The sequence below is a fragment of the Trichosurus vulpecula genome, chromosome 4, assembly GCF_011100635.1.
Source record: "Trichosurus vulpecula isolate mTriVul1 chromosome 4, mTriVul1.pri, whole genome shotgun sequence".
Taxonomy (NCBI): domain Eukaryota; kingdom Metazoa; phylum Chordata; class Mammalia; order Diprotodontia; family Phalangeridae; genus Trichosurus; species Trichosurus vulpecula.
This window is the reverse complement of record NC_050576.1, coordinates 80,645,917-80,669,857: the sequence shown is the minus strand read 5'-3', so window position 1 is coordinate 80,669,857 and position 23,941 is coordinate 80,645,917. Positions and strand designations below refer to the sequence as shown.

Sequence of the window (23,941 nt, the reverse complement as noted above, 5' to 3'; positions counted from 1 at the left end):
TGATAGAAGAGAAAAGCACCGAGTTTGGAGTCTGCCTCTGTTCCCTCAGAGATGTCTAAGCTCTCTTTCAACTCTAAATCTTATCATCCAAACTAGAGGTCAGAGGGCGGAGGGGAAGCACCCTTGGGAGGGTTACAAAGACTCTGGAGGAATCCCCCCATGCTCCACCTCCCCTCCGGACCGATGACTGCCACAGCCCGCTGGAGGGTCTTCCTGCGCCCACTCCAGTCCAGATCAATCTTCCTAAGGCGCAGGTCTGACCCTGTCTCCCCTCTAACTCAATCAAACCCGGAGTCCCTCTCCACCTCCAGGATCAAATACAAAACCCTCTATCTGGCGTTCAAAACCTTTGATGACGTGCCCTTCCACCTTCCCCCCCTCCCCCCATCCTCTTGGATCGGTGCCACCGGCCTCCTCGCTCTTCCCCGCCCGAGGCGTTCCATCTCCAGGTTCGGCTCCTTCCTCCTCTCCACCTCTGGGCATCCCCAGCTTCCTTCAAGTCTCTGCCAAAGCCCCACCTTTCTCTAATCTGGGTGCCTTCCCTCTGAGCCGTCCCCCCTCAAAAAAAAAAAACCATATCCCATCTTTACATGCAAGACGGAGTACAGAAGGTTTACTCGTCCTCTCCACCACTGGACTGTAAGCTCCCTGAGGGCAGGGGCTGATTTGTGCTGGAGCAAGCGCTACGCCAGTCACAGGAAGCTGTAGGAGAGAGACCAACAGGAAACGCGGCGGGGTGGGGAGGTGGGCGGCGGGGGGGAGGGGCCGCGAGAGTGACTAAACTTAATCAACAATAAAAGCAAAAAAAGAGAAGGTACCTGGCGGAGGAAGGACTTTCACGTCGTCACTATTATGGACCCAGCTTAGGGGGCCGCGAGCCCGCCACACCCCAGCCCCTCTGCCCGGGGACCCACTACTCACCCCAGCGGGCTGCAGCGCCGAAGGCCCAGGCCCCTACAAGCGTCCCTCTGCTCCAATGCCCCCTGGGAATTATAGTTCCTTCCTAGCCTTCCCGAGAAGCTCGCGCGCAAGGTTTGTTTTGGTTTGCTTTTCTTTCCTCCTTCGAGCTTACAACCCCACCCCACACCCACACCCACACCCACACCCACCCTCTCTCCGCCTAGGCCTCCTCACTCAGTGGCCTCGCAGTGCAGCCTGGGTGTTGTAGTTTATTCATTGTTCAGAGGGTGGAGGATCGAGTCGGAGTGACAGTGAACGTGCCATGGAGACAGAGCCCTTTCACTTCATTGGCCAGAGCTCCCCATACGTCAGCGCGCAGGGGCGCGTGGAAGCTTAATGCCTCAGGGACTGGGGAACCTCCGGGATCACGGAATACCGGTGTTTCCCTCGGTCTCCGCCTCGGGAACTTGGGCGCCCTTCCCCCATTATCCCCATTCCCACCCCCACCCCCGCAACCATCTCCCGCCCCTCCCCACCTCCACCCCCCCGCCCTCCGTCGCGTGACCAGCGAGGAGCAGCGCCGACGCAGAACCCCCTCGGCGCCCCCCGGGCCCCAGACCGGGCCGGGCGTGGAAGTGGTAACTATGGAGAACATGGCGGAGGAGGCGGCGCAGCTGCCGCCTCCAGAAGCGAAGCTCGAGCTCAAGCTGGAGCCCGAGCCGGAGGAGGCGGCCCCAGGGGCTGCTGCGGAGAGCAGTAAGGGGAGGGGCTGTGGGATGCTGGGGGAGGGTCGATGGGGTCCGGAAACCAGTCAGGCTTGGGGGAAACTGAGGCAGCAACACGTGCCTAAGAAGGCCTGGACGGGTGCTCGCGGAACGCCCTAGGATGCGGCCAGTTGAAGGGATAGAAGCAGCAGTGAGGTGATCAGTTTCCCCCAAGCCTGAGTTTATGTGTGTGTACACGCACATACGTACAAATACGTATACATGTGTATGTTTATCTGTGCGTGCATGTGTATACATGCTTGTATGGACACGTGTGTGTGTACCACACATTAAAGTTTCCAAAAAGATTTTTATAAATATTCTGATCCTCACAACAACTGCTCTTATGATCCCCGTTTTATAAACGCGGTAACAGAGTCACAATACGTGAGGCAGAATCTGAACTTTGGTCTTCCGGACGTCCAAGCCCAGCGCTCTGCCCACTGCACCGCCTAAATGGGCTGATTGGGTTTGGGGAGGGAAGTGAGAATTGGCCGTCAGACTTGAAGCCCCAAATGAGTAGTTTCCTTGACAAGTTACCCGATTTTCATCTTTCTCTAAATCTTTTAAAGATTTCTGTATATTAAACACCTCCAGTCTACCGGCTTCCACAGCTCCTAGCCGGGCCAAGAAGGTTCTTGTCAATTTTATTTCACCCTCTCTTGGTGGTAGTGAATGTACGAATGCCTTTTTGACAGGGACGGATTTGGTTTGCTTTTATAGGTTTGTGTCCCCTATTCAAATGTACTGGAAGTAGGAATTGTTTCATTAATTTTAATTATATCCCCAGCACCTAGGACACCTGGCACCTGGCACAGAGTAGGCTCTTAATAAATATTTGTTGATTAAAGATTACACAGTAAGTGAAGTAAAACATAGTGATAGAAGAGAAAAGCACTGAGTTTGGTGTCTGCCTCAGATAGGTTTATAATAAATTGTAGATTTATAATAAATGTATAGGTGTATAAAAAATTAATCTTTCAATTTGCCCTTAACAGTGGTAATTGACTATGTAGATTGGCTTCCCAAGCTGTCGTGCACATTTCCTATGTATTAGGGATCTGGTGAATGTGGAGAAGATAAGGGAAACAAAACTAATCTTTTCTTTAAAAAAAAAACTTTAATAAATCTTCAGCCTTCTTATATGAAAAGTAGGCACATGATTGATTGAACCTGACTCTTTGGCTAGTCCTTCATTCACTACAACAGATTGCAGCACTGTTGTGTAGAATTAATATTGATAGATCCTTGAAGTCATTAATATGTAATTGAATTTTTTGCTGTACATCATAGTAAGCAGGACACCAGTAATAAATATGGGTATAGATAGGACTAGGGCTGGGGGAAATAAAAAAGCAAAATCCGTAAAAGGATACTGAGTAGAGAAAGCTATGAAAGAAATATGGTGGAAAAATTAATACTTGGTGATTTACCACTCACTGTCAAGGCATCAGTGTAATTTCCTACAGGTTTATGGAAAAATTTGTTTTAGCATCTCAAGAAAAAGTGCTACATGTAGACAAATGCCAATTATAAAAAAGATTTTCCAAAATTCATCCACTGCAATTTGGGGTAATTTTTCTTACAAATGATGGTTGTAATCTCAAGCTAGTTCTCAAAAGCCCATTTATTCATTACTATAGATTAAAGCACCTCTCTAATTATGGTGTGAAATGATTTCAGCTTTGAAAGTGTACAAGCTGGAAAGGCTTGTACAGACTTGGCAGGGCTCTTATACAGGGAATAATAAATTTAATTTAGTATTAAATATTTAATAGTATTAAAGATTAAAACTGCACTAGGACTTTTGGAGCACCCTTTATGTCTGTCTAAGGAGCAGCCTAATTAAGTTTGAAAAGATTTATCACCAGTTTGGTCTCAGTGATGAATTTTTTTAGCCACCATGGGACAGTCTACCAAGGCACGAGAACGTGCAGTACACAGCAGTGGAAAGAATATTCATACAGATGAAATCACTAGTACTTGAAATATTAAAGAAGTCAATGAGATAATGTATATTTACAATATTCCAAAATTATAAAACCCTTAGTAGGATACTAGTAACTAAATAAGGTAAACAGTTGACTTGATTTTATTTAAGAGAAAGTATTTATCTTGAACAGTGATATCTAAAGGGGAGGTTGGCCAGATGTCACGTTGGGCTTCCTGGAGCAAAGAGAAGCCCTCAGTTGATGAGCTTAACATAATAGAGATCGTGAAGTAAGGGGAGGTCCAGCATGACATATACAAAAAGAGGACAAAGCCGTTGTTCATTCTTCATCAAACCAGAGGTGCCAGTCCTCCCTGAACACCCCATGCACCCTGACAAGGCAGTAAACACTCTAATGGTCTCCAACTGAAGTTCTAGACAAGGTTTAGTTGCTGGTAATTAGTAACAGAAGCAATTACCTCTTGCAGAATTTGTGGGAAGGAGAAGAGTACAAGAGGTACTTCAATATTACCAAAAGCCCTAAACATGGGAAGCAAGAAAGGCAACAATTTGGTGCAATATTTGCTCCCTTTGCTCTAACTGTAGCCATACTAAGTCTGTCTTGAGGTAGCTTATTGCTCTACAGAGATCTCAGTCCACGTGTTGCCTCTGAGACTTACTAGCTGTGTGGCCAAAAGAACCTCAGTTTCCTCATCCAAAAAATGGGGATTAACAATGCCTGTAGCACTGACTTCACAGGGTTGTGAGGCCAACATGAGATAACGGGAAACGTTTGTAAACTTTAGAGTGCTGTATAAATGTTAGTTATTTGTGGGACCCTGGACAAATCACTTAATCTTTCCTATCCTAAGTTTCTTCATCTGTAAAAGAAAGAAAGTCTCTGATGTCTCTTACCTCTTTAAATCCATAAATTATATGGGTATTTGAGTTTATCTTATATAAAGATTTCTTATGATATGATTAAGAGAAGAAATTTAAAATGAAAATTTTTAAATGCATTAGTCAATATTGAGCACTTAACTGTCTATATAAACAAATTTGCATCTCATCAATCTTTAGATGGACTAATTAATCCTGCGAAACTAAGCAGCAGCAGTCATGATGAAGATGTATCTGAAATGGAATTGAAGACTGATGAGAAAGAAGCGGAACAGGAAGTCCTGAAAGAGCCTTACAGCATCCTGGCTTCATCTGATTTATCAAGAGGTTTGTTCATCAAATTGTGAAATTATGGTGTAGTGTAGGAAGTGATTGTAAGGTATTTAAGTCAGATTCTTTGTTATCATTGGTCATACATCAGCAGGTTTGAAATATCTTGAAATACTTTTAAATATCTTTCTACCCAACGCCTAGAATCTTAGAATTTTGTTTTGCTCTTTATTTCTGAGTTACTGTGTCTGTCTCTATTATCCAAACATAAACCCCTGTGGCTAACATAGTATAAAGTAGCATATATTTACATAGTGCTCCATATTCCATATGCACTAGATGAGTCTTGCAGGAGAATATAAGAGCCATGTTATCTTTTTTATTACCAATTTATTAGACTAAGTTTATATTTGTGGAATGGCTCCCTATATTTTAAAGAATGGCTTACCTAGCAGAACTAGGAGTCAGGAGACCTGGGTTCTGGTCTCAGTTTGTCTACCAACCGTGTGACCTTAGCCTCTCCAGGCTTCAATTTCCTCATCTGTAAAATGAGAAGGTTGTACTATATAATTTTTATGTAATGTAACAGAGATCATGGAATGATGGAGAACCAGAGTAGAGCATACCAAAAGGTGATGACTTTAAACATCTCCCAGTAGTAGAGGACTATATGGTCCCTGAGGTTTCTTACCTCCTAATAGTCAATGCATTATAGTGCTAAAAGTCTATAAATGGAAACTTCTGACCAAATGAGAAATGATCAAGAGATATAAAAATGTACCTCTTTGGTTATGTCAGCAATAGTTAGCATAAGAAATGTATTTACTGAGTGTACAAGAAATTAATTACGAATCTGTCTCTGCTTGTGATCAATTAAAAAGAAATTAAGATGTTTGTACCTCCGGGTTGATGGTTTAATTTTAACCAGTTATAAAAATCTTATTTATATTCTTAATTTCTCCAAGGTCATTGATCTATTGTGCTTCTACTGTTATGATGACTAAAAAATGTAGACATCATCAAGGAGGATATTGGAAACAAAACAAAATTGCTTTTATGTAGAGCCATGGTATATTTGTAGCTGCACCAGGGTGGATTAATATAATACCATGGTGGTGTTTGCTTTCATTACAAATCATGTAACAGAACAAGGAAAGATCCAGACAAAGCCAAGTGCAGCTCTAGTAGTGAAGACTCAGGAAAATAAGCAAAATACAAAAGATTTTGGAATGTTTGGAACTTCTAACAAGTATTCTTTGTATTTGCTTATTTGGGGTCTCATATTTCCTTCTAATGATTAGTAGATTAATGCTGATTTTTGGGAAAATTAGCAAGCACTAACACTGAAAAAGAGAGCTATTAGATCCATTTAAGAGCAAGTATCTAGTCCTCAGACATCTGGGGCTGGCAGCAACCAGCAGCATTACACAGGTGGGTTGCTATGGCAATATGCAGGAGTTTTCAGACACATCCATGCAGGACTCTGTTCCTTAACATACTTGACATAGCCTTTACATACTAGTTTGTATGGAAACTAGGAAAGATGCTTCAGTGGCTTGTAAGGATTTCATTATCTTTATTTTCCTCCTGGAAGCAATCACTACATATATTAAATGCAGACATATTGCCCATCTTAGAAAAAAGGTTGAAGGTCTTGAGAAATACTTCTTGCTCAGACTTAATAGAAAGGATGAACAAGTTACTAAACAGGATAGAAAGAAAAATCCAGAAGAGGAAACTAGAAGAAAATAATTCTAAGGAGGTGAAAAGGAATCAAAAATAGGGTTAAGAAGTCATCAAGAAAAACCTGATACAGAGTAGGAAAAGAAGAAAATAAAAATGACTAGAGCTTCAAAAAGATGCAGGTCTCCTGCCCCATGGAATAAGATGGCCCAATAGGGACAAACAGGTGTTAGAAGTCCTGGCACTGACCACAAGAAACAGAGAGCGTGTGGGACTTGGTGACTTACTGAGGGATGCAGAAGCATAAAGAAGGGAGAGATGCACTCAGAACACCAGAACTCTTTAAAGGACTCCTTCCAAAGAAGTACCAGCTTAGGCAAGATGGTATAGAAACTTCTAGAACTTGTTATGCTGAGGTGGGACAAAATAAAAATGCCTGTTAACATCCCTGTAAAGGGTCATTAACAGACATTCAGACACCTGGAGATCCATTCCTTATTTTTTAAGTTTGACCTGAGGGAAGATTACCATGCTTGCACTCAACATGATTTCATGTCCTGACACAAAAGACAGTGCTGAAGGCTGTATAGATGGCACATATAACCATGTTTAGGAATCCATATGTTCTTCATTGTTCTCTACATGATGGTTAAAAGAATGGAAAAGATTGGCTTACATGGGCATTGTGGTGAAAATACAGACAAACTTGGAAATGTTTTAAAACTTTCTGTATAGCAAACAAATTAGAAATTAGGAGGAAAGAATAGGTAATAGTGTGGTCATTTTAAAAAATATTTCTTACACTTTATATAGATCACTTTAAAGTTTGCCAAGCCCTTTACACACATACATTTTTACATCTAATTCTCATTAAAGTAGAGAGTGCTGTTAATGTCATTCCTAGCTTACAGGGGAAGAAACTGATGCTCTGAGAGATCGGGCCCTAGTTACAGGTCCATGGTCAAGACCCGGGAATATTTAGAGGTGGAATGAATACCCAGGGTTCTTGACTTCAAGGTCTTCACAATCCATATGTCACGCTGACTCAAAAACATTGCCACCTCGCAGGTGGAGAGTCTCCTTATTAAATTTCTGTAACTGGCTTTTAAAGCAGGCCATGTTTTCTCCTCACTAAGCATGCTATCAGTTAACTTTCCCCTCTTAGCGGATGTGTTTAGGGATTATAAACTCTCCTTATTAGTAGTGTAAGTAAAACAATTAGGTAAACGCAATTAAAGATATGTATAGCGCAAAGCACTACACTACACCCTTTTGTATTTTGTGGCATACTCGTTAATTTATAAATTTGCTGAATTGTACTTGTAAATTTACCATGTGGTGATGGAAACACAGCTGTCTCCCAGGAGGTTGGTGAGGAATTACGCCACAGAAAATGTCTATGAAGTCGTATCTAATCTAGTTTAAGGGGGCTAAGAATTTGGCAATGTCATTGAAGTGCTCCTTTCTAAGTCATTCTTTTCTTTCAGAAAAACACATCTCAATTCAAAGACAGCTGATTGATCTAGAGAAATTAGCTTACCTGAGTGAAGGTGAATCTGCCTCTGCCGTGTCCTCATCAAACACAGACCAGCTTGATGCAGGTATGTTTGCAATCACAAGCCCTCCTATGACAAAGTATTTCAAAAGGTTTGATTTCTTTCTATATTGTTTTGTCTTTATACTTATTCAGGCTTCTTAAAGAACCTAATAGGCATAAGCTTTATTTCCTGTTGAAATTTTTGTAACATGCATTAGAAGCCAAGTATAAAAAGGTCACTTTTGCTCTCCAAGGGCCATGTGTCCCTTGCTCTCATCCCCAGTTCAGTATATTTCAGAACTGTTTTAGGTAAGTGACTATATTCTGTAGACCTAAATTTTAGCCTCCTAGATAGATGCATGAGTGTGTGTGTGTGTGTGTGTGTGTGTGTGTGTGTGTGTGTGTATGTGTTGTCTTTCCCTCAAAATCTAGCGAACAAATTGCCCGAGGAAAAGTTCTTGGTAGTCTGTCTTTGAATCTAGAGGTATATTTTTTATTCAACAAATGAATGTAAGTTATAGTAATATTAGCTTCTCTTGCTGACTTTAAACCCATATTTTGAAGCCTTTGCTTATATGATCTCTCAGCTATAATTTCCACTAAAGATTAACTGCTATCAAATTTCCTAGATGATTTTTGAAAAAGGAAACAACTCTTTATCTTTTTATGGCTCTGTGACAAAATAAAATGTTTTTCTTTTCAATTCGCTTTTAGTCTTCCATTGAAATATTTCTACATTTCCATTTAAGTACACTCTTCTGGATTTATATAATGCTGTGCTAGATTACCACCAGTGTTGTATAGTGACTCTCTGAAGCTGGCAAAGTTGTTTTTTTGAGAGTGAGTTTTCATACTCAGCATCTTCCAAGTATGAATTTTACAAATTCATGTGACCTGCAGATCAAATTTCAGCAACTTTATAGGTAGGTGACGGTGGGGAGGAGAAATTACTTGTTATAACGAAACACATGACAGCCATTCAATTTAGATATTTTATGACTTTATTATGAATGATTGTCATGGGTTATGTTATAAGAAATACTCCATCCTTCTCTCCCTACCATATATGGCTGTTGAAATCTCATCCTCTAAAATCTAGTACAAATGCAGTATCCTTCCTGAAGTTTTTTTACCCACCCAAAAAATTATAACAAGTACAAATAAAATATGAGATTGAATCCCCAGTAAAATCGTAGGCTCTAATCTATATTTTTTAAATAATAATATAAGCTTTAATATAACAGTTTATTCTCTTTCTCATTCTGATCTTTCCCTCCTTGTACTTATAAAATGTTGCCAGTGTTTTATTTCAGCTAATTTAATGTAATCCTGCTTTGTGTGTGCATTTTTTCTATTTCTGCTATCTTCTCTTGGCATTATTTCATATCAGTGTCTCCATTTTCCTTGTATTCTCATGAAATTTTTTTCCTTGCCCCCCCACCCCCACCCATCTCCTCAATTAGAACAGTTCTGTGCTTCCTTTGAACTGCTTTAGTACTCTGCTCTTACATGTATTGAGCCGCTTACCCCCATTTCTTCTTGTATGCAAGTTATATCTAGTAGTCCCTACTAAACTGTAAATTCCTTGGTGGCATATTCATCTTTTTATCAGCCATAGCATTTAACATGAATCTTGCACATCATAGACACCCAAATATTCGTTGAATTGAATTTGCTAAAAAATCATATTCCAGGTCTACAAGAGCTGGAGACAAAACAGAATTGAAACCCAGCCTCTCAGGAGTGAATTAGCGAGTGAAAATGAAATGCTCTGAACCCAGTAGAGGAAAGAGGGAGGTATGATAGACACACCTTCCTCACCCTTTACCTCCTCCATGTTTCTAGATCTTTCTGTGTACCCTACTTGGGAGGGGGAAGAATCTGGGGAGCTGGGCATGAGGATCCAGTAGTTCTGATGGTAATTAGAATGTCTGAGGGGCAAGAAGTGAAAGGAATGAAAGGGTAATAATCTCTGCTTCCTGATGACTCAGCCATGACTTGTCTTACTCCCCCTTCAAAGACAGACAGTACCAAGCTTGGTGCTTTTCTTATGTGGTATGTTACAGAAGCCAGGAACAGCAAAGCATTTGTGGTAGGGAATTCCTTGCAATCAATTAACAAAATCGTTTGTAGAAACATGGAAATTCCTCAGTTTTACCAAACGCTTCGTGCCTCTTGGCACCAAGAATTTGTTTGTATATGCTAATAATATTTCTCCGTTTGTTTTATATAAAGAAATTAGTTAGCTGCTTTCTAAGGAAACAAATTAGCTCACTAATTTACAGTGTATCCTTCAGTTATATTCTTTATGTAAGAGGACAGAAATTAGTGTGCCTTAGGGGTGCAGTTTATGGAAAACAAGGAAATACCTTTCAAGCATCTTGATGAGAAAAAAGTTAAATTTTGAAATACATTGTGAGTCATTCAGCTTATTTTTTTTGTCAGTATCAAAAGGAGTAAAAATAACTTTGTTAATAAGTATAACTTTTTTTTTTGGTTGAGATCTGTTATTTCTTCTGTGCAGGGAACTTCAAGTAAGATTTCTTCCACTGATGTAGGTTGACTCTTGCTCTGCATCTCATAGAGTGAAGTGATTTGCCCAGGGTCATGCAGCTAATTTTGTCAGAAGGGTTTTCTGACTCCAAAGCCAACTCTCTACCCATTTAGGCCACATTATATTTTACTTATTTTACATACACACACACACACACACACACACACAAACGTGTGTGTATATAAGCAAAAATAATAAGAAGTAGCATATACTAACAATCTCTCATTTTTCAGAATGTGGAAAAATTTACTCACTAATTTACAACCTATCCTTAAATTACAGTCTTTATTTAAGAAATCTTTTTCTCCAGCTTTTAGGTGTTGTAGCTTATGCTAGCATTTCCTAAGAGTCCAAAGATAGAGAAAAGCACATCCCTGTGGTCTCTAAAAACTGAACACAAAACAGAATTCTCTCTTTGAGATAAATTAGCAAGTGAAATAAAATTCTGTGAACCATCAAAGAAGTGATGCACAAGTATTCCCTGCCCTTTTTCTCTTTCATGGTTATGGAGCATATTGATTGCTTTATTGCTTTTAAGGCTTTTTTGGATTGAGTTAAAGACTGCCACATGACAGTGGCATAGATGAGAGGGTGAAAAGCATTATCATCAAGACTGATAGTAGTTTTTAGTATCCTTATGTTCCATTTTGGTTTGGGTTTTTTTTTTTTAATTCTTTTTTGAAAATAAAAGCCTTTTTGTAGGTTTCTCTTTCAGTGTTAAAAAAAAGTTTTTTTAAAATAGTCCATGCCTGAAGATTAAACAAAAATGTTGATAGAATTCTTTACACATACTTTTGATGATAACCTACTTAAATTATAAATGAGTGTTACATTAGAAACAATGTTTAGTTTGAAAAAATTTTTAATTTGGAAAAAAATTTTCAATTTTCCTACCTTACTACCTGACTTGAATTTAAAATAAAGCCTATGAAATTTGTTACCCTAATTTTTGGGAATTTGCTTTCTGTGACTATGGTTCATTCCCCACCTCCTTTGTCTTTCTTTCACTTCAGTTAAATATTAATTCTATTGTGATTTGTCAATTTACTTCTCTCTGAGGCAAATGTTTTTGTTTGTTTTCATCACTTAAAAACTGTCCTGACTCTTTCTAGTGATGGGAAATTTTCGTTTTATTATTAGATCATGTATTATTTAAAGACCTCAAAGATAATGTAACCCAGCACTTTCATTTTACAGCTGAAGATACTGAGACCCAGAGAGGTTCAATTCCTTGTCCCCAGTCACTCAGCTAGTGGTAGAGCAGTGACTGAGATTCTGCTCCTGCCTGATTCTCGGGCCTGGGCTCTTTCACTCTTTTATGCTAGCTAAGTATAGTTGTGTTTTTATGACCTTTAAAAAGTATAATGGCTTTAATCCAGAATATAATAAAACGTCCTTATAATACTAGTGTTTTAAGGATGATGATGGCCATGTCAATATCTTCTATAACATTATGCCAAGGCACCATTTTACACTCAGGTGTATAAAATACCATTCCTGTGCACCAGGAGGTTTTAATCTAGGGAGGAAAGATTGATACCTCAAGCAATTAAGATAACTAAATACTAAACTGTTGATTGAATATAATTTCAGTAGTTCAAAGAAAAGAAATCAAAGTAATCTCAAGTAGGTAGAAAAGATTTAATGGGAAAGTGGACAAGGGAGGAGGACGTTTCAGGTAAGAGAATACCTGGAATAGGGCAGAGCGAATATATGAAGGGTGAGATTATAGGAGGGAAACCAACATTCCTAAAGTGGAAGGTACTTACTGGGAGCAGTAGAAAAGAAATTTAGTCAAGTTTGGGCCCTGAATACCAGGCTTAGGAGTTTAAACTTAATTAAAGGAGCCATTCTAGAATTTTGAGCAGGAGCATGGTAAGCTAAAAGGCACATTTAGGAAAATTAGCATTAGCAGTAGCATGTATACCAAAATTAAAGAGAGAAAGGCTGGAAAGATGATTAGCCACAATACGATCACAATAAACTATAACAAGGGTGATAGTTTTGGGAATAGAAAAGAAGAGGTAAACCTGAGAGATGTTTCAAAGAATAAAAAAGAAACAGAAACATAAGATCCCAAATTTAGAGTGAGAAGAGACCTTAAGCCATTTGTCCCCTACATTTACACATGGAAAACCAAGGCCGGGAAAGATTGAATGACTTGCTCAGGGTCATGTGAGCTCTACACTGTACAGGGCTAGGAGACAACAGGAATCTTGGAATAGGAATTACTTTTAACAGGATCTATATCAGTGGAGCCAGACGCAAATAGAAATGATCACTGCAGCCACATACTGACTTAGAAAACCACAAATTAATATTATCTATATTGTTGTTTATTTTATTAAACATTTCCCAATTAAATTTTAATCTGGTTCATGGGGTTTGATACCTGTGGTCTTGATCATTTGTAGGTAAAAATGATAGAAAAATGAAACATTATAAGAAATTTCTTTCTATATCCTAATGGAGATTATGTTGTTGATTAAAAGGAATTCATTATGACAGTTGTTTTTGAAAAAATGCTTTCCAGATCCTAAGGCCTACGTCCAGCATTTAATGTATTAGAGGCAAGAAAAGAAGAATTAAATCAAGCATTTATCCTGCCCGCCTTCAAATAACAATATTTTAAAATAGCTAATATTTATATGGTGCTTATGTGGCAGGCATAATGCTAAGGGCTTTACAATTATTATCGCATTTGAAGTAAGTTGCCCTTTACTTTTCTTAGCTTTTCCCACATCAGACATCAATCAGTCTAAACAAAAATTAAATGCCCAAAGCACATATACAACTCATTACAAATAACAAGAATTTAGGGAGTAGAAATGGGAGTGATGTGCTTGTTCATCCAACATGTACTAAATTATACATTACACTTTTCCCCTTTTGCTGAGTTTCAAGCATTTCCTTTAAAGTAATTTTTAAAACGGTAATACAGTTTGTCTTATTACATTATTTCTGGAAAAAAAAGATAATGAAAATTGATATATTAAGCAATAAAATTCTTTAAGTAATTCAGTTATTAATTGACTTCAATCCAGTATCTGTTAAAGGCTTGCTTAGCATACCTACTAATTGAAGAGAGACAATCTAATGGCCATCTTAATAATTCATCCTGATTCTCTAACTTCTAGCCCTGTGTTGTTAGATCGTCAGAAAACGAAATCCCTAGGCCATTATTCTTTCAACTTCTTACTCACCTTCCTCACCTGACAAACTCACAGAAACACCCACATTGCATTAAGATCTAGTTTTATGTCCTTCTTAGGCTCCTTTACTAGTGAATCATCCATATTATCCCACCTCACCTCCATCCATGGGCATACTCTAAGGCTATATCCTGGACCCTCTTCTTTCTGTATACTTTACCAGTGACCTCATTACCTACCATGGGTTTAATTATCTCTTTGCAGACGACTAATAGATCTATATGTCTAGCACCATTTTCTCTCTTAAAATTCAATTCCACATCCAACTGCCCTGTTCATCATTTCAAACTTGATATCCCAGATTCATTATGCCCGAAGCAGAACTTGTTATCTTTTCCCCCAAATCCACCACCTTCCAAACTTCTCTGTTTCTATCAAAGGTACGACTATTCCTTAGCATTTCTCTTGCTCTACATTTTCTAATCAAGTGCCAAATCTTAACATCTCTACCTCTGCCAAATCTTCCAACTTCTGATCCCTCTCTGCTTACATACCCATAACCTTAGTTCATTGCCTCTTATCTGGACTGTTGCAGTGGCCTTCTAATTGAGCCTCTTGTATCAATCCAAACTATCTCCACACAGTCCCACAGTGCCTTTTCTTAAGTGCAGAGCTGATCAGTGGTGTTCCCCATTCAGTAAATTCTGCAGGCTTCTCTTATTGCTCCTATAGTCAAATAGAAGTTTCTCTGTTTAGCTGTTAAAGCCCTTCACAACTTTGCCCCAATCTGTATTTCCAGACTTCTTATGTGTTACTCTTCTCACTTTCTGCAGTCCATCCAACTGCCCTCTCTTTTCTTTATATGTAACACCCCATCAACAATAATTATATTATTAATATTATATTAATTATCTCTTTGCCTTTGTATGAGACATATCCCCAATGCTTTCTTACCTTCCTCTACTTCCCAGCCTCCTTTATACATCATGTATCACCTTCTCATAGATCCTTTTCTGGACCCCCTAATCATCCCACTTTTCAAACCAACTGGTATTTGTTCAGAATTTATTCTGTATGGCTTATATGTGTGATATATGTACATGTGGTCTCCCCTAATAAAATGTGATATCCTTGAGAGTAGCAATGGTTACATTTTTTTTAGTGTTCAAATCCCCAGTACCTAGTACATAGTAGGTGCTTAATAAATACTTTTTGATTACTCCTACCTGAGTTACAGTTTCTCCTACCTGAGAATCCTCTCTCTGTGTCTATAAGTGTGTCTGTTATTGTCAGAGCAGGAAAGAAATATCCTAAGAATGACTTGTGCTCCCTCTGTCTTGCTGTTCTACCTTTGTGAGGGAATTGCTGCTCCTCGTAAGGCCAATTAGGGGTTTTAATAAGTGATGCCTGCACTAACTTGTCAGCAGGCAGTCATCATATGAGAGGTGCATGCAAGATACTGCAAGTACCATTGCGTACCTTCACTGGTGGCAGCAAAAATATTGGCTAGATATAGGGGGAGGAGTGAGGTGGAAAAGGCTAAGTAAGAGATCCTAGACAAGAGACTGCATATGTCACCTAACTACTGCCAAGGATCCCAGTGATGAGGCTACCACAAAGAAAGACTGTCACTTGACTGTAGAGGGAGTTTCAGCTGAATTACAGCATAATTCTATTCTTTAATAATTGGTTCATTTCTTTTTTTTTTATGTCTTTTCCTTTTTAGCTGGTAAAAAACTTTGTCCATTATGCCCTGAGGAAAAATTCAGAGCTTGTTATAGCCATAAACTTCATCGTCACCTGCAGAATTTACACTGGAAAGTTTCTGTAGAATTTGAAGGTTTGTAATTTCCAAACTATTCATTTTTTAAAAAAGATATTTAATGTATGTGATACAGTATTCACAGCCATATTTTAGGGGGTTATTTTTGATTAAGTATTTTCAAAATAAAGCTACTGCAGCTTTTTTGTCACTTAATAAGACTAAGTAATAAACGAAAAATACAACTTTATAAGCTGTTGGTTTGTGACAATGTCAGCACTTTCTTATCTTTTTGGAATTGGGCAGTTTCCACTTCTCGCAGGTTTCTAGCTGATTTTTATTGTGGAGAGGGAGAAGTTAGGGGTATGTGTGCTGTTTTAACTAGGACCTTCCTTAATAACTTTTTGGCAAATATTACCACTTCTTACATTTTTGACCTAGTAGCTTAGTCTCATAGTGCATAAATTTGTGTAATTTTAAATGTGTTAACATCTTAGTTTTTGGTTAGTTTTTAATGAAAAAGTCTAGGTTGTTTTTAAGGAAAATATAATTTTTATTTTTCTATTGAATTGAATTTTGGCACATATGAATTAGAATTAATAAAGGCAAGACTAATATTTATACACTTTTTGCTTACAAGCAAGACAGTGTTGTGGGCAAAAATTAGGAGACTTGAGTTTTAGTCCCAATCTGCCACTAGCTATGTGATTGATCTCGGTTGTCATTTAACCTGTGGATCTCTCTTTCTTCATGTCCAAAATAAAGATTAAGCTATGTGATCTTCTAAATAAATAGAGCTTTGTAAAAATGAAAAGTACTGCCTCAGAAAGAATCATTTCCCATCACTGGAGGTCTTCAGAGTCTAGATGACTACTTAGGAATGTAGAAGCGGTTCCTTTAGATTCTGTAAAGTCATTTCCAACTCTGAGATGGTAATTGTAGTCTCTAAGTTCCCTTCCAGCTCTGTGATTCTAATTTGGCATGATTTGGCTAATCAAAATGAATTAAAAAACCCTCAACAGAGAAATATGCTCTGCTTTAGATAGGAAGGAAAACAGCTGCTTAACTTGTCAAGTAGGGACTAATAAACAGAATATTTTTGCTTTTTTTGTTCTTATAAATGGCATTAGGTTTTTTTCTTTTTAATTCTGTTCAGCTGTTTTTTTAAGCTTCACATAAGCAATGACTTTGTGATGATGGTGGTGAAATTCATGACTGCTTGTTTCTAGAGAGTAAGTAGAAAAAGGACCTGAAAGTGACTGAGTGTGGGTAATTGCAAGAATGGCTTGGTCATCAACAGAACAGAAATAAGAAAGGCCTGAAGAAGAGCTAGTTGACAGGAAAGATGATGCAGTTTGGTTTTAGACATATTAAATTTGAGGTGTTTTAAGGATATTTATGTGTATATGTCTAATGGACGATTAAAGATAGAGAACTGGAGCTCAGTAGAGAAGTTGGAACTGAAGATGAAGCTTTAGAAGTCATCTGCATAGCATTAATAATGTAAACCATAGGAACAGAAGAGATAGTTAAGGGAAAGAATACAAATTTAAAAAAAAAAAAGAATGGCACTTGGGGAAATGTGTTCATTTAGGGTCCAGGAGAAGAAGAGGAGGAAGTAGACCCAAAAAAAGCCATCAAAAAAGTAGGATAATCATTACAGTTCTGTACCAGAGAAGGAAGGAGTTTCAAGGAGTGAAGGATAGTTAAAAGCATCAGATGGTACAGAACTTTGAAGGACATTGAAGAATTTTATTTTTGAGAACAATTCCAATAGAGTGGGCAAGGTAGATTAGAGATGAAGAAGCTGAAACCCAGGGAGGGTTATAGCTTTCTTGAAGTCACCCAACTGGTTGGTGGCAGAGTCAGGATCAAAACCCAAGTGTCCTGACTATGTTCTGCTTTCTCCAGCACACCATGCAAAAAGAAATTAAATTAATGGCACAAATGTAAACATGATTCCAGTTAGTGAATTTGTTATTACTTCTCCCTGTATAACTGAACATTTGGGCTTGAACCTCATATACATGTTGAACACACCCTCTCTAAAGTCCTGTTCTGACTATGATATGAAGGTAACCCTGGCTTCTTCACAACAGTATGGCAACAGGGCATTAATTCTAGTAGGTCTTAACAAACTGGAAGGGCTTCATGCGTTTGCCCACCAACCAGTTATATGCTTGTCATACAAAGTGCAGCGTAGATAAATTTGAAGAGCCTCATTACCAAAAGATTAGCCTGGCAAGTGATAAAAGATTCATTCTCCTTACCCTGTCAACTCATGAAATCATTGTCTAAGCTACTGAGGAATTTTGAAAGATATTGGTTTGAGGGAGTATCTGAGGTCAGCTCTTGAAAAAATGGAAGTATATAAGTTTACTTATTTGAAGTCCATTCTCCGTTTTAGGTTACAGGATGTGCATCTGTCACTTACCTTGTCGACCAGTGAAACCGAACCTCATTGGAGACCAGGTAATGATTTTTTTTAGAATAATAAAACTTGCTTTGTTATAGTGATTAGAATTTGTTTTTCTTCCCTAAATTTAAAAATTATCAAGCCTCATATTTCATAGTTTACTTTTCCTGTTCTATATCTAAGACCTTTAAGGTCTCGTTTCCACTCAATTCCTAGCATTATACTGGGCATAATTTAAAAGAAAACAACAAAAGCTATTATTGCTATTTAGGTTTTCCATGATTTTTGTTGTCTAGCTAACAAATTCCTCTGCTGTCCGTAAATTGAAAATTAGGAATAGAGATGTGGACTAGACCTGTGATTGGTATAAGGAACTCCCAGGTGAGGAAATTCCCTCTTACCAATGCAGGTCAGCATCTTCAGTGCAACTTAAAGTCTTAGAGAGTTACATAGAGTAGAAGTTATTTTCTAACTAGATTAAAATGTAATTGTGAGATTTTTGGCAAAATAAATAAAAATACAGTACAACTTAGATAATGTTAATTTATTGTCTTCTAAGTCAATATGCCCCTTGCATTTTTATTTGAACCATTTCTATTTGAGTTTGACTCCACTGGCATATAGTTCTGAGAAGTTAATTGACTTGCCCAGAGTCACATAACCTGTATGTGGGAAAGGAAAGTCTTGAACCCAGGTCTTCTGTCCACTAAGCCATACTGCTTCAAATTGAATATCAGTCTAGTAGTTAATTATTAAGAATATAAGGGAAAATGTATTTTTCATTCTTTTAAATTTTGAAATGAGTTAAGGAAATAACTTCTAGAGTTAGAGAATATTTCATTTCCCTCTTTCAAATCAAATTATGCAAAAGGAAATGATTTAATTTTTAAAATTCTCTTTTGGAATCTTAATGAAATTTTTATTTCTAATGTTGTAGGAGTTGAATCTTTTTGTGTACGTAATGTTAAGCAGTTTCTGTCTTGACTTAGAGAACTCTAGAGAGTCAACTAAAATATTAGTTGAAACAATGAACTTCATCAGAGTTACAGGATATAAAGTAAACCTCCAGAAATCATCAGCATTTCTATATAATATTACCAACAAAATCTGGCAAGAAGACGTAGAAAGAAAAATTCCATTTAAAATACCTGTAGATAGTATAAAATACTTAGGGGTCTGCCTGCCAAGAGACACACAGAACTATGTGAACACAATTACAAAACACTGGCACACAAATAAAGATCTAAATAATTGGAGAAATATTAATAGCTCATTGGTAGGCTAAAGTCAATATAATAAAAATGACGCTGGCTAAATTAATTTACTTAATCAGTGCCAATCAAACTACCAAAGAATTACTTTAAAGCTAGAAAAAAAAATGTACAACAAAATTCATCTGGAAGAACAAATGATCGAGAATAACAAGGGAATCTTGCGGGGGGGGGGGCCGGGGGCTGGGGAAGGAGGCCTAGCAGCACCAGATCTCAAACTGTACTACAAAACTAATCATCCAAGCAGTTTGGTATTGGGTAAGAAATAGAGTGGTTGATCCGTAGAGCAGATAGGTACACAATATACAGAAGCTACTGAGCTAGTGTTTGATAAACCCGGTGATCCTAGCTCTTGGGGCAAGAACTCACTATTCGACAAAAACTGCTGGGAAAACTGGGAAGTCGTCTGGCAGAAAGTGGGTATAAACCAACATCTTAACACCCTCTACCAAGATAAGCTCAAAATAATTACATGATTTAGACATTAAGGGTGATACTGTGTGGGAGATCTACAGATGGGGAAGAGTTCATGACTTAAACAAGAAATAAAGAGGTTCACAGGAGGTAAAATGGATAATTTTGATTACATAAAATTAAAAATCTTTTCACTAAGCCAGTGCATCCAAAATTAGGAAAGAAAGCAGGGGAAACGAGGGGGGAAATCTTGGCAGTAAGTTTATCGAATAAAGGTCTCATTTCTCAGATATATAGGGAACTGAGCCAAAGTTCTAAGAGTAAAAGTCACTCCCCCATTGATAAATTTCCAAGAGATATGAACAGGCAGTTTTCAGAGAAAGAAATCAAAGCTATCAATAGTCATATGAAAAAAAGTAAAAGAATTGCACATTAAGACAATGCTGAAGTACCACCTCACACCCATCAGGTTGGCTAAGATAACAGAAAAAGAAAATGACAATGCTGAGAGTGTGCAGGAAAATAGGTACATTAATTCACTGGGAACTGGTCCAATCATTCTGTAGAAAAAAATTTGGAACTGTGCCCAAAGAGCTAAAAAACTGAGTAACTTTTGACCCAGCAATACTGCTACTAGATCTAAACCCCAAAGAAATCAAAGCAATGGGACCATCTGTACAAAAATGTTCATAACAGCCCTTTTTGTGGTGGGAAATAATTGGAAACTGAGAGGATACTCAATGAATACGGTAGAATATTGTTGTGCTGTAAGAAGTAATGAATAGGATGGTTTCTGAAATGCTTGACAAGACTTATCTGAACTGATGTAAAGCCAAGTGAGCAGAACCAGAATAATTTGCATAGTAACAACAGTATTGTAAAGATAAGGAACTGTGAAAGACTTAGGAAGTCGAATCAATAAAATGATCCACCACAATTCCAAAGAACTCGTGAAAAATCCTGTCCACCTCCACAGGGTACTGATGAACTGTGAGTGCAGAGTGAAGCATATTTTTTCTCTTTATTTTCTTCAGAATGTGACTTAATGCAGAAGTGTGTTTTGAATAACTTCATATGTGTAATGAATATTGTATTTCTTGCCTTCTCAAGAGTATAGGGGGTGAGATTTTGGAATTGAAAATAAAGTTTAACTGTTCTGAAAGTAAATAAAATGTTAACCTCCATTCATTAATTTATAGTGAGTCCTCAATAAATTATTAATTTCTTAATTCATATAAAATGGTCTAGTAAGTATTCATTTCATAATGTGTTGTAACAAGAGGGCTAATACAGCAAACACAACTGGGCCTGTTGGATGTAGAAGCAGTAATTCTAAGCTGATCTCTGCCCTCTGACTTCCTTACCCCAAGGACTTTATAGTTTTACCTTCTTGAGTAGAACATTCTGAACGCTTATTACATGAGGTCACAAGCAATATGAATTTATTGTACATTTTTAAAAGATATTCAATAAAAGTCCCAATAGCAGCATTTCCATAATGTACAGGTGGTCTTTATAGAAAGTAAGGTACAGTTTTTATTAGAGGAAGGTAAACATAAACTACAGAATTAAATTCAAAATCTCTGGAAAAGTAATGTGAAGGTTGCATGTTTAAATAAAACAGGAAAGAGTCATGGAAAAATTGGTGCTTCTATTGCAGGGGTGGGGAACCTGCGGCCTAGAGGCTACATGTGGCCCTCTAGGTCCTCAAGGGGAGCCCTTTGACTGAATCCAAACTTCACAGAATAAATCCCCTTAATAAAAGGATTTGTTCTGTAAAACTTGGACTCAGTCAAAAGGCAGCACACAATAACCTAGAGCAGGGGTAGAGAACCTGCAGCCTCGAGGCCACATGTGGCCCATTAGGTCCTCGGGTGCCGCCTTTTGACTGAGTCCAAGTTTTACAGAACAAGTCCTTTTATTAAGGGGATTTGTTCTGTAAAACTTGGACTCAGTCAAAAGGCGGCACCCGAGGACCTACTGGGCTACATGTAGCCTTAAGGCTACACTTTCCCCACCCCTGTATTAGAGCTTCTGTCCCCAAGACTCCTAGCTTATATACATTTGCAATCTCAAATTACTTTAATGTAGGTTTAGTATCATGTGTTTTAATTAACTTTGCTCTGTTCATAGACATCTAGTAAGATGGGGGCCCATTATCACTGTATCATTTGTTCAGCAACCATCACACGAAGAACTGATATGATAGGACATATTAAACGCCATGTGAATAAAGGAGAAACTGAATCCAGATATATTGCAGGTAAGTTGAATAGCTTCATTTGTCTATTAACAAATCATTAAACAGTAGGGGAAATTGTTATTTTCATATATGAAACAAAACTTTTTTGAAGTACAGGTTAAAATCCATAGTGAACTAACAGACTCAAGAAGTTGATTTCCTCTGTGGCACTCTGACCCAAGTTGTTCCTGTAACAAATGCAAAACTACTTATGTGAGGGCTTGTCTTACCTCATAGAACCACTTCAAATTGAGCTAGAAAAGAAGTGGGAGACTGCAAATAGTTACTCTGACTAGTAATCTCTTGGAAGTAACATGTCTTGCGCTACAGCAAAGTGTAATAGCAACTTACCTTTCATTGAAACTAATTCACAATAAACCTATGCTTAGTCGTTACAGATCATTGTCGCTGAAAACCACAAAAGAAATAGCTAATGAGATTTAGTCACTTCATAATAATTCTGGTTCCGATGCAAAGACTGATAAAGACTGTAGTGGGGAAAGAGGTAAAAAAAAAAAATTCTGAAATATTTGGCAGGTGATTTCAAACCACCTACTGGATGTGTTTACAATGACATTTATCAGTAAGTTCCTACTACGTGCCAGGACTGTGCTAAGCACTGGGGTTACAAAAAAGAAGCAAAAGTCCCTGCCCTCAAAGAACTTACAACCTACTGAAGGAGACAATATATAAAAAATGTATATACAAAACAAGCTAAATACAGGATAAATAGGAAATAATTAACAGAGGGAAGGGACTAGAATTAGGAGGGATTCAGAAAATCTTCCTATAAAAGATAAAATTTTAGTTGGGATTTGAAGGAAGCTAGCAAAGTTGGTAGGTGAAATTGAGGAGGGAGAACATTCCAGGGATGGGGCACAGTTAGAGAAAATGCCCAGAACAGAGAAATGGAGTGTCTTCATGGAACATCAGATAGTACATGGTGGGGAAAAGGATGTAAGAAAACTGGAAAGGTAATGATGGGACAGTTACTAAAGGCTTTGAACACCAAATAGGATTTTATATTTGATCTTGGAGGCAATAGGAAGCCACTGGAGCTTATTGAATAGGAAAGCAACACGATCAAACGTGTGCTTTAGGAAAATTGCTTTGACAGCTAAATAGAGGATAAATTGGAATAGGGAGAGATTTAAGGCAGGCAGACCCTCATCATCAGCCAGCAACATATTGCGGTTTTCCAAGTGTGAGGTGATGCAGGCCTGTACCAGGGTGGTGGCAGGATCAGAGGAGAGAAGAAGGCATATTCAAGAGATGTTGCAAAGGTGAAATTGACAGGCCTTGGCAGCAGATTGGATGTGAATGGTCAGAGGGTGGGAAGTTAAGGAAGCCTGGGGGACTGGGAGGGTAGTGGTACCCTTGACAATAATAGAGAAGTTAAGAAGTGGGGAAGGTTTAGGGGGAAAGATGAGATTAGTTTTGGAAATGTTGAATTTATGTCTGCTGGACATCATCCGTTTCAAGATGTCTGAGAGGTAATTGGAAATGGGAGACTAAAGGTCAGCAGAAAGCTTTGGGCAGGATAAGTAGATTTGAGAGTCATCAGCATAGAGATGATTAAATCCATGGGAGGTGCTGTGATCACAAGGTGAAGTAGTATTGAGGATAAAGAGAACAGAGCCCTATGGGACACCTGTCATTAGAGGTCCTAAAAAAGGATCAAGCATAGGAGACTGAAAAGAAACTGCCTGATAGGCAGGAGGAAAACAAGAAGACAGTGGTGTTCTAAAAACCCAGAGAGAGGAATGTATCAAGGAGAAGAGAGTGATCAACACTGAAAGGCTGCAGTAAGGTTGAGGAGAATGAGCATTGAGAAAAGACTGCTGCGTTTGGCAGCTAAAAGATCATTGGTGGCTTTGGAGAGGAATTTTTAGTTACATGAGGTTAGAAGCCAAAATGTAGAGCATTAAGAAGTCAGCATGAAGACTCCTCCTACATGCTACCCTCTAGCCGAAATGGTCTTTCTTGTTTCTCACATGTAGCACTCCCATTTCTCTGCCTTTACAGTGGCCATCCCTCATGCTTAGAATACATGCCCTCCTCACTTTCACTTTATAAAATCCCTCTCTTCCTTTAAGATAATGCTTCAAATATCACCTTCTATATAAAACCTTTCTGATCCTCCTAA

At 38.2% G+C, this 23,941-nt stretch overlaps 2 protein-coding genes across 5 annotated transcripts in view; one reads left to right on the top strand and one right to left on the bottom strand.

Annotated features, from left to right (window-relative positions):
* Positions 1-1,052, bottom strand: part of SWT1 (SWT1 RNA endoribonuclease homolog) — a 142,315-nt gene extending 141,263 nt beyond the window's left edge. For all 3 annotated transcript variants that reach the window (XM_036754557.1, XM_036754558.1, XM_036754559.1), the window contains exon 1: positions 922-1,052. The gene's annotated coding sequence lies outside the window, so the exon portion shown is untranslated. The remainder of the gene's footprint in view (positions 1-921) is intronic.
* A 201-nt stretch (positions 1,053-1,253) lies between these two features.
* Positions 1,254-23,941, top strand: part of TRMT1L (tRNA methyltransferase 1 like) — a 50,393-nt gene continuing 27,705 nt past the window's right edge. Inside the window, exons 1-6 of one of the 2 annotated variants that reach the window (XM_036754556.1) lie at positions 1,254-1,538; positions 4,675-4,821; positions 7,935-8,048; positions 15,417-15,530; positions 17,860-17,924; positions 21,687-21,816. In XM_036754556.1, the coding sequence (XP_036610451.1) occupies positions 4,734-4,821; positions 7,935-8,048; positions 15,417-15,530; positions 17,860-17,924; positions 21,687-21,816 (511 nt within the window). In that variant the 5' untranslated portion in view covers positions 1,254-1,538; positions 4,675-4,733. Of the gene's footprint in view, positions 1,657-4,674; positions 4,822-7,934; positions 8,049-15,416; positions 15,531-17,859; positions 17,925-21,686; positions 21,817-23,941 lie in introns of both variants that reach the window. The other variant, XM_036754555.1, reaches the window with a different exon arrangement.